Source organism: Diadema antillarum, unplaced genomic scaffold (genome assembly GCF_040938485.1).
Source record: "Diadema antillarum isolate AM-2024a unplaced genomic scaffold, OU_Dant_1.0 scf00000134, whole genome shotgun sequence".
Lineage (NCBI taxonomy): Eukaryota > Metazoa > Echinodermata > Echinoidea > Diadematoida > Diadematidae > Diadema > Diadema antillarum.
In genome coordinates this window covers 3,037,884-3,055,764 of record NW_027271023.1, presented here as the reverse complement: position 1 = coordinate 3,055,764, position 17,881 = coordinate 3,037,884, and the positions used below count along the sequence as shown (strand labels likewise).

General features: G+C 38.2%; 1 protein-coding gene across 1 annotated transcript in view; it reads right to left on the bottom strand.

Annotated features, from left to right (window-relative positions):
* Nucleotides 1-17,587, bottom strand: part of LOC139720841 (uncharacterized) — a 39,658-nt gene extending 22,071 nt beyond the window's left edge. Inside the window, exons 1-7 of the mRNA XM_071632177.1 lie at nucleotides 17,578-17,587; nucleotides 16,804-17,013; nucleotides 7,357-7,533; nucleotides 6,699-6,881; nucleotides 4,069-4,197; nucleotides 1,956-2,270; nucleotides 755-1,138 (exon numbers count right to left, since the gene is read on the bottom strand). Coding sequence (XP_071488278.1) covers nucleotides 755-1,138; nucleotides 1,956-2,270; nucleotides 4,069-4,197; nucleotides 6,699-6,881; nucleotides 7,357-7,533; nucleotides 16,804-17,013; nucleotides 17,578-17,587 — 1,408 coding nt within the window. The remainder of the gene's footprint in view (nucleotides 1-754; nucleotides 1,139-1,955; nucleotides 2,271-4,068; nucleotides 4,198-6,698; nucleotides 6,882-7,356; nucleotides 7,534-16,803; nucleotides 17,014-17,577) is intronic.
* Nucleotides 17,588-17,881: the final 294 nt, after the last annotated feature.

Genomic DNA, 17,881 nt, shown 5'->3' with positions numbered 1-17,881 from the left:
CGGCAGCTTTTGGACTGTAAAATGTAAAATTTTCAAGCTCGCTCGCATTGAATCGTTATGCAATTCACCTGATGTTGCTGCCAGTAATTGCCACCAGTTCCGCCCGGTGCCCCTCCCCCCCCCCCCCCCCTCCCTTTATTTCCAAAGCGAAAAAATATAGCAACAAACGGCAGGGTTTTTTTTTTTTTTTTTTTTTTTTTTTTACTGTAAAATGTCAAAATATTCAAGCTCGCTCGCTCGCATTTAATTGTTATGCCTTTCTCCTGATGTTGCTGCCAGTAATTGCCGGCAGCTGCGCCCGGTGCGCCCTCCCCCTTTATTTCCAAAGCGAAAAAATATAGCTCCAAATGGTAGCTTGTTTTGTTTTTTTTTACTGTAAAAGATAAAATCCTAGCGACGCCGGTGCCCTTTCCCCGCTTGGTTTCCCTCAACAACAGTAAAAGTCTAGGGATTGAGAGCTTCTTATATTCCAAATGTCTGTCCAAGAAAAAAAAAAAAAATCTCGTTACATTAGTCAAAACGCACCCCCCTCGAAAAAAAGCTGGTGACGCCCCTGCACGATGATGCATTATGATGTGATGACGCGTTTCCTCTTGGGTCGGACAATGGGAAGAGCTGTCTCGCCCGTGTGCAGTATAGAATTGTTGTTTTTTTCTTCTTCTCTCTTTTTTTTTCTAAAAGCCGCATCTTGAGGATTAGCATCGAAGATCTAAAGTCCGCTAATAATTTTCGAGCTGCCCAACATGAAACCTACCTGGGCATTGCTGTTCACAAGTGGGCCCCGTGTATCCAGCAGAACAAGCACAGGAGCCGTCTACAGGGTTACATGTTCCTCCATTGGCACACGCACACTGATGCAGGCACCCTCGTCCGTATGTTCCCGTCGGACAACGCTCGTCGCAGTATCGGCCGGTCCATCCGATCCGACAAGTGCACTCCCCGTCGACGTAGTCGCACAGGGCGTTGTTCTGACACAGACAGGTTTCACTGCAATTTGCTCCATAAGTTCCGGCATCGCACACAGAGTCGCAAAATTCGCCCTGCCATCCGGACAGGCATGAACACGACCCTGAGATAGGATCGCAGTCGCCATTTTGGCAGCTACAGTAACTGGAGCAGTTCACACCATAAAGCCCATCTGTACACAACATACATGACATGGGAAAGATTTGAATCCTTTTAGAACCACGTTCTGCAGCAAGTCAGTACCATTGCGTACAGAAACGTTACCAATGGTGATAACACTGAACGCAATAATGGAAAATTATAATACTAGTAAGAAAATCCTCCCCCACACATCTTCTACTGCCACATGCAGGTTTATATACTTTTTTAAAACAGTGTGGAAATGAAAACTACATAGTTATCTATAGGGTATAGGCCTATATTATTTTTGAAATAATATAATACAGGTAATACACATAAAACAAAAATCAGCAACATTTATTTAATTTGAGTTATTTTATAAAATGGAAAGAAATATAATATACAGTACACATACATAATACTATATATGTATATATATATATATATATATATATATATATATATATATATTCATGTATTTATATATTTCATATTTAGTTATCTATCTATCTAATCGTTTATTTCTTTATTAATTTACTTATTTACTTACTATACTTACTTACAGAGCATTATTGGGGGAGGGAGGTTGCAGCTAGGCCGTATAGTGGGGGAGGGGGTAGTCTTTGGTAATGTTCGTAGTGAAAGGCATGTTTGTTTTTTAATGTGTAATTTCCTTGCTTTTTCGGGGGTTTGGGCACTTCTTCCCCCTTAGGAGCCAAGCAGATTAGGGGGAGGGGGCAGGCTGCAGCCACCCTTAATCGCACAATATGATTATGATAATAATGGTTATAACTGAAACACTTCATCAAAATTGGGCAACGTAAAAGGAAGTTGGCCTCTTTAAAAAAATAAATGTGAAACCTTCGTACCTTGACACACTTGAGCGCAAAATACGCCCTGGAAACCAGGAGCACAAGCACAACTTCCATCCACGTGGTGGCAATCCCCGCCATTCTGGCAATCGCATGTTCGCGAGCAGCCAATCCCGTACGTTCCTTTGACGCACCGATGCTCACAGGAAGTGCCGTTGTATCCTGGAGCGCACACGCAGTCTCCAGTTACGTGGTGACAAGATCCTCCGTGGCGGCAAGAACATTGCGATTGGCAGGCGACACCGAAAGTCCCTTTGGGACACACCTCGTCACAGGATTCCCCGCGCCAACCGGATGCACAATCACACGATCCTAAAGAGGAAATAGTAATATTATATCGACCCTATCAGAAAATCAGAAAATCCAGTTAAGAATTCCATGAAAAAAAAATGTTTCGTGTGTAGTAAAGGTGAAAAGGATCAAGGGCATTCCAAACAATTTTCAGAATTTTACATCATTATAATACATAACTCATTGCAACAGCTCCATGTCGAGATTTGTGGAATTTACCGTGGTTCTTAAGCAGAGAAACAATACTTTGAAAAACCTTAAACAAATTACATCGAACAAGGATGATAGCATAGGAGACTCCGACACATTCAGAAATGTAGTAGTGTAATTCCATTACAATACCGCTTGCTTGCGAGTTCACCTATGCACAATCTATGCATGCCTTCTTTTTTTTCTGCTTCCTTGAGCCCCAACTCATGCATTTTATGGTGACCCTGCCATGTCCTCATCCTTGTTCATTTCAATTTGTTATACATTTTCAAAAATATATTCTTATTCCTCATCCCAATAATCATAAATTCTGAAGCTCTGTCCTCAGTATAACTAACTTATAGTTGTTTAAATGTGAAAATCTGAAAATCATCCGGAGGTCTCCTTTAAGTAAACAAACATTAAGTGAAACCTATAGGCGAGGTACACTGTATTCGACCGCAGATCAAAACCCCATTGAAATTAGATGCCGGAACTGATACAGCATTCACTCTCGGTCTGTAATGAGTAGCTTCTAATTGTAACTGACATTCAAGTTTTTAAGAAAGTGATACGTATAACATGATAGTTACAAGGTGTCGGGTTGCGTGGAAGAAAAAAAAATGTTAATAATTGGTCGTAAATTCGAACAGTAATGGCACAACAACAAAATAAAACGTAAAACTGATTACCGTGATTCCGCGAAGAGCTAAACAACAATAGAGCACTATAAACAAGCGAGTGATTCTCTCCCGTGATTTCAGACTCTCTCGATTCTGCAACACAACATATTATCTTCTTTATCTTTTCCTAATTTCTTTTCTTCAATACAAATAAATAAATAAATAAATATATATATATATATATATATATATATATATATAATCTTTTTTGTGGGAGAAGTATGATGAGAGTAAAAATTATAGTTGCAAAGAGTAATATAAGGAATACGAAATGACAGATAATCAATAAACAGGAACATAAATTACGTATGACGGTCTACGAAAATAGATAATTTATAAATGGAGTATAAGTTTAAAATGCATGAGATATATCAAAAGAAAGAGAAGCAAGGGGGAAACAGAGAGAGGGAGATAGAGAGAGAGAGAGAGATGAGAGAGGGAGGGAGAGATGCTTGACTGATAAGAAAATTTGCCAGAGGGACTCATGATACCAGCTTAGAAAGCTATCTGTCTGCAGGTTTTTAATATTAAAAAAAAACTAACAAACAAACAAACAAAATAAAAACAGTCACAATTAATAAAGTGTCAACTTAGTGATTTCATTCATATTGAAAAGTTTACAAAAGTAGGCTTACTAAACACGTAACGCGTGTTTTTTCAAAGACACTTCCATGATAGTGATTTTGTTATGAGGTGATGTGGCCGACATGTTGGACTGGAAAGATGAAACGGAAATGCAACAGCGTAAAGTAATTTGGCAACATGTCCGGATTTCCTCATCTCACTTTTATAGTGTGCATTTAAACGGTTAAAATGTGTGAGTGAATAAGGCAGGATATGAGAACATAGAAAAATAAGAGAAGAAGAATACGAGAATTAAAGAGCATAAGAACAAGCAGGAAAGAACGGAAGGGCACGAGGATTCATTATTGACACTTTACACCTACCCGTGACAGAGTCGCAACGACCTCCATTGTTACAGGTGCATCGGCGAGAGCACCCAGGCCCATAGTATCCATGTTCACATGTCTCGTTGCAGTGTGTACCCTGCAAACCAGGCCCACACCAGCAGTACCCTTCGAGAGATACGGATAGCATGAGTTGTTATTCTTCTTCCATAAGTGTGCCAAAATTGGCAATTAGTGAACGCTTGCAAACACATTTTGTTTTTCTGGTAACTTCCCCCTCATGTCCCCACTCTTGTTGTTCGTTATAACTTTATTTGTTTGCTTGATCTTTCTTCCTGTATGTATCTATTATATCAGGATATAAAAGGGCAGTTGCCAAGTCCCGCTTTGGCATTGGAAGCCGGGATTGGAGGACAAATTTGCGAGGAAACTCCAACCACTTTTCAAAAAATAGCCTTCTACGGATCTGATTTACAATCAACACCGCATTTTTTATTCGAAATGATGTAGGTTAACCTGGGGCAGAGTAGACTAAAAATTTTTGTCCAGCCAAAACGGGACTCCAAAACAGAGTAAAGCAAGATTTTTGGTTTGTAATAAATTATTAGCTCAGGACTACCGCTGACAAATGGCAGTAAATTTTGTTTTCAGATTATCAGTTTTATCAATTACTGTGACCTTGAAAGAGAGTATGAAAATTCCATTTTGCCCCAGACCATCAGGGCAAAGTGAAATACAATCATGGGGCAATTTGAAACACCTCTCCTAGAGATTATCCTTCTATGTAAAAGCCTACTTACACAGTTTTAAAATCAAAGAGTATATCTCGGCCCTATATAAATGACTTTTATGGTAATGATAATTTTCCACTGGAGAATTTTAAGAGTTTTGTAAAATTATACTTGAAAATCATAATGTGTAATAATAATTTGAGGAATTTCATGCAATTTTCGTGAACTGTTATGTCACGTGACCAACGCCAGAATAGTGATTGATGACGTGTAAGCATGGGGTCGAGATCAGATTCTGCTAGCGATTTATTCTATATGGAAACTATAATGAGAACATATAGCTGCAGCAAGGCATGCGGCGCGCGGTAGTGTCCCTGACAGAGACACGAGCGTGCGGCCCTGCTGCGCGACCTCAAGCGTTGAAACGTACCAAACTTCATTTTACCTACAAACCCATTAAATGTCATGTTCCACCTTGCCCCGTCCACTTTGCCCCAACCATGTATAATTTTCCCGACATGCATCACTGTGACGTCGGCCAATATTTGCTAGCCCTGATACCAAGATTTATGGAAGCTTTGACCAACGCATCGTCACTCCGGTTTTCCAGATATATATAATAATTTGGCCTAAAATATATAATTATTAATCACTGGTTTTATAATTATCATTTATTGGTTTTGAGGTATGAAAAACATACATTTTCCGTCATGCAATGACTTACTTGCACGGCTCTAATATCAAAAGATGTAGCCTCCCCAGAGGGTTCTTGGTGCATGAGCTTTAGATTTAGATTTAAGACTTAATATACAAAGGTTTAGTGGAGGTGTTTCACTTTGCCCTGTGTTCCTCTTTGCCCCGGTTTCCCTACCGTTCGTATAGTGGACTCTTGCATTCACGAAGTTCTCGGGACCGGCAGTTTTCTTTAGTTATATCGAAATTTCGTTATAAACGAACAAAATAAACAACAAAACATAGAACGGATAATGTGGTGGCCTGACTTTTGAATTCGTTGTAACCGGAACTTCGTTTACAGCCGTGTTAGGTATACCCGCGTTCGTCATAACGGGATCGCACTGTATTGATCGTACTCTCCCACATTTGCATTAGTTCGAATCCGCCACTCCCCACTTACTGATGTATTGGCGGAAAAAATGTCAACGTGAATCAGATTCACATTCACTTTCATATGTTACTAATCGTTACCAAGAAAACACAAATAAAATAAAAAAATCTGTTAAGTACATAATGGTCAAAATGTTATGATTAAGGAGAAGTATTCTTGACTGTTTTTAGAACTGAAGACCAAGAGTGACAGCAACCACTTGATGAAATTCAAAACCGAAAGAAGGTGCAATGGCACGCTTCTTGCGAGATATTTGAAGCTCTCCAAGGTATATAGCGGAGATAATGATGATTATATCTTAATGACTCATGCTGTTTGCATATGTAATGCTGGGAATATAAACACCCGAACAAGGAGGGGGGGGGGGGAGAATTCAGCATTGATACTGAAAATTATTATAATGAAATGAATGAGTCAATGTTAGGTCTGAAAACAAAGACAAACATTAAAAAAAGTCTCTATATTCATGCAGTGAAAGTCACGCTCTATTTCAGTTTATTCTTGCCGTCTTCATTACTGTTGTTGTTGACGGATTAAAATCTTATATAAAGAAATTCTTGGAAACCACTTCCTTTACTGACATGGTTAGTGTACTCCAATATAATGACATGGTTTCGCTTGCTGCAGAGCTATCAAATTGACTTTGGTTGAGTAAAAAGCATCTTATTAGCCTTTTATGAGCACGCAACTAGAGGTGGAAACTGTAATGTTGCTGTTACATCTTCTCTTGGATATCATTTTGATGATTTTTGTTTTCTATCTTCCTTTCCAATACAAAGATATCAAAGGTTCCACATATAATAATTACTCACCTGTAAATCTGTCGCACGCTTCGAAATGTACGCAAGCGCACTTCTTCATGCAATTAATCCCGAACGTGCCGTTTGAACAGGGGTCGTCGCACCTTTCTCCAGTCCAGCCAGCTCGGCAGACGCACGAGCCGTTCACTGCCTCACAAGAACCTCCGTGGCCGCAGTCACAATGATAGGAGCAGTCTGAAGAGGGCAACAAATTCAATATCAGATGACTTTTGCCACCAACAGATGCCACGGAGTTTGCCTCACCCATAGATATTGATAGACCCATGTATACCAATCCACGTAATTGTACTTAAAACTGAATCCCAATCAAATTCGACGTGTCATCGTATATAATAACAACTTTTTGTCGTCCTTTTTACCTGTAGTAGTGCACAGCATACCTTTATACTAGAAAAACAAGAAACGGAAGCCATGATAGATTACGAAACATGGTTTTTAGACACCGTTAGAAACCGTTTTTCCTTTTTCGCTCATGACGAGGAATCAAGAAATATCCTTAAGAAGGCAAACGCCAAGCGACGTCTAGATTTCATATCGCAAATTAACGAAATCCCCAACAACCAAACCAAACAAAATTTCATCAAGATATAGGGGAGGAAAGAGAAAAAAACCGGATAGGGGACAGTGTAGGTTGGGACAAAAAACTCACTTTTTCCGTACGTTCCGGATGGACACGTCTCGTTACATGTTGATCCTGTCCACCCAGGTTCGCAGTCACACAGGCCATTGATAGAGCTGCATGTCCCCGTGTCAGTCCGACAGAGACATTGACCACTGCAATTACGGCCATACGTACCAGCAGGACACAGAATTGAACAATCTTCCCCTAAAACAGAACGAAATTCAATCGTCAACCAGCAAAGACATATACAAACACATGAATTATTGGTAGATTCCAGATAGAATATCATTACATTAATGAATTGAGAACGGATAGTTGAAATTTCGTTTTAAAACAAAAAAGTGGGGGAGTTGTGGCATAGTGGATAAGAATCGACTCCCCAGTGGAGACCTTAGTGCTGACGTCCTTGGACAAGATGCTTTGCCCACAATCAATGTCCCTCTCGACCCAGATGTATAAACGCTATGGTAATGATAATGGCAGGGCCCTCTGGTAGAGCAGTGGCATGCACACTGAAGAGGCTACCCTAGGTAAATATCAAGACCTTATTATTATTACGTATACTATCATTAATACGTAACAAAAAGGATGGTGGGAAATGGAATATACACACATACAAATATCACACACATGCACACATACGAAAACACATAACCCTGCTTGAAAGATCACAGTTGTCCCACAGCGAAAAAAAAAACAATGTGAAACAGTGTTAACACATTGTGAACACAAAGTGAAATCTCTCTACACATGCAGTTCAATTCGATCATTTTAATAATGTGAACACAGTGCATCAATTAACAGTGTGAAACAGAACATAGGCCTAAGTGAAAACACCACCCGGCAGTGTGAAACTATCTTCACACTGTTAAATTCGAGCGGTTTTCACATAGTCGAACTTATGTGAAAACATTGTGAACACACTGTGGGACACTGTGCTATTTCCAGCAGGGGAAGCACTTTAGCGACTACCATAATCAAATGGACTAGATTTAGTTAAACACCATTCGCACAGATCATTGCTTAATTTGTAAATCGAGAGATATGGAATGAAAATACGAAATACGAATCGGGAAATTGAAAAAGAATATGATACAAAATCAAACGAGAGAACATCTGTCATTATATCACGTATCGCCTTCAGGGTTTAAGGGATCCCAAATAGTATGATGTGTTTTAGGTTTGTTAATATCATAATATCTTCAAATATCGTATCGACAAAAATATTAATGACAATAGGTGAAAAATGACAAATAGTGAAAGAAAACTGACTTACAAACAAACATTCGTTAAGAACTGGGAAATAGCAGAACTTCGCTAGTTTTCGAAAAGAAAACATGACTATGTTTTAAAGTGTATGACGATTTGTGCGATATTTCTGAATGATCGAGAAAACACTACACTTTTCAACCAAGGATAACATGCGACCTGTGGTAGTGGATCCTTCAAAAACATATTGGATCAGGATGTCTCTAAATTAGTCTAGCAGCCAGAAAGGGTCCCCGTGCACCCCCCCCCCCCCCCTTAAAACAAAATTCTACGATATGTTCGAAGATCGTCAGAACCTGCATTTTCCGAATCCGGTTGTCGCCAGCGGAAAAAAAAAAAAAAAAAAAAAGGTTGTGTGCGCGTCTTATTTGCATATTTCTAAAAATGGCCGCTGCCCGTTGCTAGGAGACAGATTATTTTTGAATAACTTTAGTTAGGAATAACAAATTACCATAAAAATGGTATCATTTTGAAGAGAATTAAATTTCCTACAAGTTGATACCCCATTTGATGGGATAAAATAGTTGTTGTCATGAAATATTAAGGAAGAGATTATGTTTTTAAACATTTTTCTAAAAAAATACGGAATCTGGTTATAATGTTCTTTTCTATACAATTAATATGCATTTACAAATAACATTTGAATTTTCCTAAAATCGTCCCCAAGCATAGCTATTATCATGTGAAAGCGGCTTTCCAATACACCAATTCCTTTTAAAGTTACACGACATTAAAGGGGATATGATTCAATAGGTTTTACAGCAACATTTACGGGTTATCATGTCTCCGCGCAATTGCGTAGGTTCTGTATGTGGGGTTTGTTGTAGATCATTGCTATCTATCGATCAAATCTCATCGAAGTCGGGGAAGAAAGAAAGAAAAATTACACTTTCTATTCCTTATATGAATTTTTTTTTTCTATTCTGTGTTACCAAACTCAATCCATTCAGCTTCCCATATCAACAGTTTCTTGTCTTTTTGGATTCCCTCCAAGAACGTGGAATTAATCACAACTTATCTGATATCAAAAAAGTTAAAGAAAAAATCAGACACGACAGTTTCCTCTTATTCGAAGATTAAAGTATAAAAAAAGAAGAATCTTATGCTAAAAGCGCTAAGAAATAAAGAACTTGTTAAATGGCCTTTCAGAGTTTAGAATGAAACATGGCTATCTTATTTTTTCCAAACAAAATGAAGGGAAGTATCTGTGCAGTTCAAGTCGGCCCATACTGGGTTACATCATAAATTCTTCAGAAATGGTCCCCGTTTACCCCCCCCCCCCCCGAAAAAAAAAACAAAGAGAAAATCTAAGATATGTTCGAAGATCGTAAGAACCTGTATTGTGTGAATCTGGCTGTCGCCAGCGGAATAAAGGGTTGCGCGTACGTCTAATTTGCATTCTTCTGAACTTTTTGAATACTTGAAGAGTTTGTTCGCAAAAGCCGATAAGTCCATATTTGCCAAATGGAGATACATATGTATTTGCGATTAAAGGTCAAGAAAAATAAAGAGAACAATAAGAAATTATTTGCTTATTTTGACCATAACTTTTAAAATGTACCTTTATATGTAGTGACCAATATATCATTTAAAAGGTATTATTTTGTACTTTCCGACAGAGACCGTACTTCAAAATCCTCAAAAATAGACTTATCGGTTTTTGCGAACACACTCTTCAACTTTAGTTAAGAATATCAAATTACTATAAAAATTGTATCATATTAAAGAGAATTGAAGTGAATTTCCTACAAGTTAATACCCCGTTTTATAATAGTTGTTGTCATGAAATACTGAGGAAGGATTTTTTTTTTTACATTTTTCCCAAGAAATACGGATTTCAGTAATGTTTTTTCCATACATTTAATTTCTGTTTACAAATAACATTGGAATTTTTAAACCCCATAAATAAGTATTATTATGTGAAAGCGGCTATTCAATACACCATTAAAGGGAAAAGGTTCAATACGGTTATACAGAAATTCAAGGGTAATGTCGACGGCCGCACTTGCGTAACACGTGTAATACTATAATAATCATTGCAAGTATGAGACCCTATCACTTCTTACATGCAAATTATTGATTAAATATCATTAAATCTTGTGGAATATGAAAGAAAATTAAATTTTCTATTCGCTATCACCTTTGATCTACTCAGCTTCACTTTTAGTTTACGTCTTTTTTCATTAAATAGAGTGAAGGCCTTACGAGAGGTGTAATTTCATGACGGCCGAAACGGGCTTACCTGGATAGGGGTTTCCAACATATTGATATTAATCAAACTTCTCTTCATCAACTCTTATTCTTCTCATCATCTTCACACACATACTCACACCTCCAGCATCACACACAGGCATTCATGCAGGGGAAATGAGCTCAGTCGTGAATTTCGTGAATTTATTGAATACGACATTACTGCATTCATGGAACATCAAACTCGAATGCTTTATTTAGATGTCGAAATAAGAGATACATGTATACCGCACAAGCGAAATAATTCTCACCATGCTCTAGCATGAAATCAATTTATTTTTATATGATAAGATCGCACATACGTGTTCTCATTCTTTGGTGGTTCGCCTGGTGGTTTTTAAACATATTGCTCATACGTTTATTATTGCCAAGAAATTAATAGATAGATTACAAATACCAAGGAATGGCATTGATAAAAATGAATAGTTGCAAGTCAAATCCAGTCGCTTTCAAATTCTGTTTGTTTTTTTTTTAATTAAAAAAAACTGAATTCATGCATTTAACTTTATTATATGGCTGATTTAAATGCAACACAATGTAAACTTGGTTGTTAAATACGTTAGGAGTGACTAATAATCAATATTATACAAAAATGAGAGAGAGGGAGAGAGAGAGAAAAAAAAATAATGTTCTGGTTATAAAGTAGACCTTAATACATGGATCTATAAAACATGAGGGGAAATGTCAGAAGGAACATTAACCACGCATGCGTGTATGTATGTGTGCATGTATATACTATAACTATGTGTATATGATATATATATATATATATATATATATATATGTATCACGTTTATATTTATGCAGGTTTGTATACGTTTGTGTTGTGTGTGTTTGTGTTCAAGGATATGTGTATGTTAACCCTAACTAGGCCGGGGGGGGGGGGGGCCTCCGAGGCCCCCCCCCCCCCCCCTCGACGTTCCGCGCGATGTATCGCAATCGCAAAAAGCTATCGCCGCGACGTTTCATGACTTTTTTCTTTCGAGTCTCCCGCATCTTTTGACACCAAATTTGCGACGCCCGGGCGCGCGGTTCCGAAGTTACGCATGAATATATACATGCATGTCAGACCAAAAATTGCTCAATAACGTGAATTCGTGTACAATTTCAATGCAAACTGTGCTTGCAGGCAAATTTCATAAAAGCATGATTATTTTGGTGTTTTATTGATAAAAATCAATGAATAACATATTTTCTTGTTCGGAGCGATGTCGCGAACAAATTCCATCGAAAAAACAATGAAAAACATAAAGTAGAAAAAACAAAGAAATACATAAGAAATTAAAAAAAAACAATAAAATACTTAAGAATTTTTTCTGATATCACAATTTTTTTAATTACATTTGCTAAGGATACTAAAAAGAATATTTACACCAAAAATGTGCCTGTTTTGAGCTTTATTTTGTGATTTATACCAAATAGTCTGATTTCATGCATCATTATGCATAAATTAGCATAATTTAGCATAAATGATAATTTTTTTGAAAAATGAACTTCATGGTATTTTAGATTACATCATAGGCAATGTGTGTGCCAATTTTCTTCGCGATCGCGCGGTCGACGGCCGAGATCTGGAGGGGGGGCCTGGGAGCCCCCCCCCCCCCCCCCCCCCCCGGCTCTATCAACTACCTAAATAGCCCGGCCTAGTTAGGGTTAAACATTAGATATATTCAGAGTGTAAATGTTTAACCACAACGAATACAATATTTTCATGTTTTCCACAGAAATTAGACATCTATTATGATTTAGATAAATTTGCTAAAATGATTTGAAGTGTATCTGCTATAAGCGCATCTGACGTGCAATCCACTAGAGCGCATGTAAGTTGCGCTGGAATAACAACTCATGCATGAATCAAATACACCATCCAATGTTTTCAGATATCCATGCCCTACTCGTCCGCCGATTCTTTTTAGGTATAAGAGTAAATATAAATGTGCATGATCGATACCCAAAAGATTATTGACATTGCACGTTAAACACTTTCACTAGGTTCCCATTGTCGCGCGTCTCGATATCAATGCTAATATATGTATACTATCTACCACAAATCGATTCTTAGTCTACGAGTGATCGTGGTGATCTTATCATGGCTTATCACATCTTGAGGTCTATGGTGTTAATCGTGTTGATCGTAGAAGAATTATTGGACAGTTCGAAAAATTACTACGATCAACACAATGTCTATGACATCAAGATTTGATTATCTGATGATCAGCACGATTAGTCCCCGAGTAAGACCACGATTTCGGGTGAATCGAGAAAGTGGAACCAGCTTAGTGAATTCCACGAGAGTGGTAACGTACATGTACCATAAAGGATAATCAACACGACAGTTTCAATACCGTACATATCAATATTTACATATTTTCAAAGATTACTTCACCTATGTAATCTAGATTCTTTTTTATGCCTCCGCCACGAAGTAGTGCCGGAGGCATTATGTTTTCGAGTTGTCCGTCCTTCCGTCCGTCCTTCTTTCCGTCCGTAATGAATTTTGTGGACAGCGTAACTAAAAAACCTTATGAGGTACGTATCCTAATGAAACTTGGCATGTATGTGTATTGGGGGTGAAATTGTGCCCATCAACTTTTGGGTGCACATGCTCACGGTCAAAAGTCAAAAGGTCGAGGTCAAATGCTTAAAATTTCACTATTTCCCCCATATCTCTGCAATGCCTGAAGATATTTTCTTGAAACTTGGTGTATACAGGTATTACCCAATCAAAATTCACTGGTAAAAGTTTGGGGTCATGAAGTTAAGGTCAAATGTGAAAAGGTCAAGTGAAAGTGTTAAAATTTTTAATTTTTTTCTCTGTATCTTGGATATTGTTCAAGGTATCTTCATGGAACATATAGTATATATGCACGTACGGACTGAAAGTGATTATCTAGGGAAGTTGGGGTTCATGGGGTCAAAGGTCAAGGGCAACACTTCAAAATTTTACTATTTCCCTCATGTTTATGCAATGCCAGCAGTACTTTTTTTAAAACTTGGTGTATGCATGAAATAACCCAAAATAGAGATTCTTTGGCATTTTTTTTTTGCCAAAAAGGTCAAAGGTCAAAGATCAAGTGAAAGTGCTGAACTTACTTCTTCCTCCATGTCTCGGAAGTGGCTCATGGTATCCTGAAACTGCTGATAGTGCCTGATAGTGATTCTCTTATGAATTTTAGGGTCAAAGGCCAGATGAAAATGGTAGCAATTTTCTACTCAATACAGAAATTGCACTTTTTCTCCATACCTTGAAAATTACTCAATGCATAAACTGATGAAAGGGTCAAAGTCAAGTTAAGGTCCTAAAATTCCCAAATACATGCTCTCCTATTCATCCAATTAAACCTAGGTCAAGGAGGGTGAACATTCAACACATACTGTGACAAACATGCCATTATAATATTTTGCCAATTTTGTGAAAATGTAATCACACATCGTCCACATGTACTATAAACCTATTAGGAGAATCATGCATTATGGCGGAGGCATACCAGTTGTCATAGCGACATTTCTAGTTTGATATTACAACGAAGATTAAGACTATTATTAGCAATTGGTAATTAAGTGGTGTACGAAGACTAACTCAAACAATACATCATTATTTGAGTGGCTATTGTAATGTACAATTGATAAAAACCCAATAAATCTGTTTTTCAGGTTATACAGTGCGTATCAAAAAAAGGTAACCCAACTTTGGCGGGCTACTACTTTACAATTGTCAGCTATGGAGAGCTCAATGTTTTAATTTTAATGATATCACAAGCCATCGAAAGCTATGCTGCCGGCTGAAAGCAATAACAAATTTACTTCTTGTACATTATAGAAAGAAAGGCCACGCGAAAGTAACAAGATTAATGCCCTGTTACTGGGAATTGAAAACAATAATGACATTGTTTCCATTCGTGTTGTGTCGTTGGTTGTCGGCGTCTTTCCTTTCAAAGAGTGTGATTAGTAGGTTAATAGATGTCGGCGTTATAAAGCTTGTATAATATAACAATATTGGTCACAGTTTATTATTCCGAAGGTTCATTTTTTTCCAAAGGTTCGTTATTCCAGAGGTTCGTCATGATATAGATAAACGGGCCCAACCAACGACACAATACGAATGGAAACAATGTCATTATCGTTTTCAAATTCCCAGTAACAGGGCATTTAATCTTGTTACTTTCGCGTGGCCTTTCTTTCTATAATATACAAGAAGTAAATTTGTTATTGCTTTCAGCCGGCAGCATAGCTTTCGATGGCTTGTGATATCATTAAAATTAAAACATTGAGCTCTCCATAGCTGACAATTGTAAAGTAGTAGCCCGCCAAAGTTGGATTACCTTTTTTGATACGCACTGTCTAACCTGAAACACAGATTTATTGGGTTTTTATCAATTGTACATTACAATAGCCACTCAAATAATGATGTATTGCTTGAGTCAGGTAACACAGAATAAAGAAAAAAAAACATTTTTATTTCATATAAGGAATAGAAAGTGTAATTTTTCTTTCTTTCTTCGCCGATTTCGATGAGATTTGATCAATAGATAGCAGTGATCTACAACAAACCCCACATACAGAACCTACGCAATTGCGCGCGGAGACATTATAACAATTAATATTGCTGTAAAACCTATTGAACCACAAGGAATTGGTATATTGGAAAGCCGTTTTCACATGATAATAGCTATGTTTGGGGGATAATTTCAGGAAAATTCAAATGTTATTTGTAAATACATATTAAATGTATAGAAAAGAGCATTATAACTAAATTCCGTGTTTTTTAAAAAAATGTTCGAAAACATAATTCCTTCCTTAATATTTTATGACAACAACTATGACAACAACTATTTATCCCATCAAATGGGGTATCAACTTGTAGGAAATTTTATTCTCTTCAAAACGACACCATTTTTATGGTAATTTGTTATTCCTAACTAAAGGTATTTATTATATTCAAAAATAATCCGTCTCCTAGCAACGGGCGGCCGCCATCTTAGAAATATGCAAATTAGACGCGCGCGCAACCTTTTTTTCCGCTGGCGACAACCTGATTCGGAAAATACAGGTTCTGGCGATCTTCGAACATATCGTAGAATTTTTTTTTTTTTTTTTTTGGGGGGGGGGGGTGCACGGGAACCCTTTCTGGCTGCTAGACTAAATCTCGTGTTCTGTAATGCTGTTGGATCTCAAACAGATATAGCATGCATTCCCAGAATCTCAATACACTAGGCCTATGCACCACGCCCCATTACGTGTTAAGTGCTGAGGTTTATCTTTCAACACACATCACTGGCGGAGCATCGTAAGCTTAGGTCTATACTTACCAATGCATGTTTTCTACGTGTTTCTACACTTGAGGGATTCTTACACTTGCAATTTTTTTGCTTAGTCCCGTACCAACGTTGGAGCTAAGGAGGGGGGGGGGGGGGGGCTTAGCCCCACCGTTGGTACGGGACTTTCCTTTAATAGCCCACTTTCTGTTTACACTTGTTTTTGCCAAAGTGGGCAGCCCCACCGATAATCCTGTACTATCTGGCCCTGCAAAAAAGCAGGGTTAGCACCGCAAGTGCGGTGATAACCCCGCAGTTGCGGTGCCAAGCAAGTGACTTTAAACAGAACGAAGAAATAATCCGGGGCTAAGCAACGGAGACGAAGACCGACCCCCCACTGACCAATCAGAAACGAGGTAATCAAGTGCTGCCGGTGCGTGCGTGGGCTTGTACGGTGCACAGCGTAATCATGAATATTCATGTGGTTTGGAAATTACGGGACTCAGAAATACAAGTGTAAAAAGGTCAGTTTTCTCTTTAGCCCAGGACAAGAGTTTAGTACGGGATTTATTGGCGAGTGTACACAAAGCTGAAAAAAAAAAATGGTACGGGATTAACGACAGTCCCGGGTCAAAGAAAGTACGGGTTTAAGAAACACAAGTGTAAAAAGGGCTTTAGTGCTCGATAATTCTCATCTCACCCATCCTTCCCGGGGGACACTTGCACTTCCCAGTCACGTGGTCGCATGGCACATCGTCTGCGCATGCGCAGCTCTCATTACAGTTGTGGCCGTAAGTTCCCCTCGGACATGTGTCTTCGCATCTCGACCCAGTGTAGCCCGGTAGGCAGGAGCAGTTACCTGGACTCGTGCACTCTCCTCGCCCGTCGATGCACACCGGGTCGCACACGGCTATGGACAACGAAAGAACACACGAACAGAATAATAACCATCATGCGAAAATTGCACTAAATATGAGAGAAATACACGTATACAACCACAATCATGCAGACTGCTGGCGTCAAACCTGGCGACCTACCGGTGGTGTTTGTTATTCCGAAGGTTCGCAATAATATGAAAATTAAATAAAATTCGTTTATATTACAGAGGGTCGTTATTCCGAAGCACCAGAAATTCCCTATACCTAACTATTTTTGTTAATGCGAAAATGGAGCATGGTCCGGTTATCCGGACATTAGTTGTGTTGATATTCCGCAGGTACATGTACAACTGCTTGTACGTTAGTCCGAAAATAGAGTAGGATAACCAGAATACATCAGAAAATGAAAAATACATTGTAGGTCCGTTCTATCGCACCTTTAGGAATTACAAACCTTATTTCATTTTTCGGATCAACGAACTTTGGGAATGAAGAACCTTCACTCAAGGATTAACAAAACCTTAGGAGAAGCTTAAGAACCTTATTTCATTTTGATTAACGAACGTTCAGAATAACGTATCTTCGGAATAACGTACCTTGTTTCATTTTCGGATTATACGAACCTATATTATGCAAATTACACACTTTCGAAATAACGAACTTTAACCGCGCCCTACAGGTCTACCTCAATTAGAAGTGAAGTTATGTACCTTTCATTCTGGGTTGATAATTCACAAACAGTAATCAAAGTGGCTCACAATAACATTCTATTACAACACGGGTGTGAGAGTAGGTCTACTTGCAGAAAAAAAAAAGGTCCGAAAATCTGAAACTTGTGGGGAAAAAAAGTATGAAGTGAGGACTAAACTTTTCATCATATTCGTGTGAACTGAGAAAAAA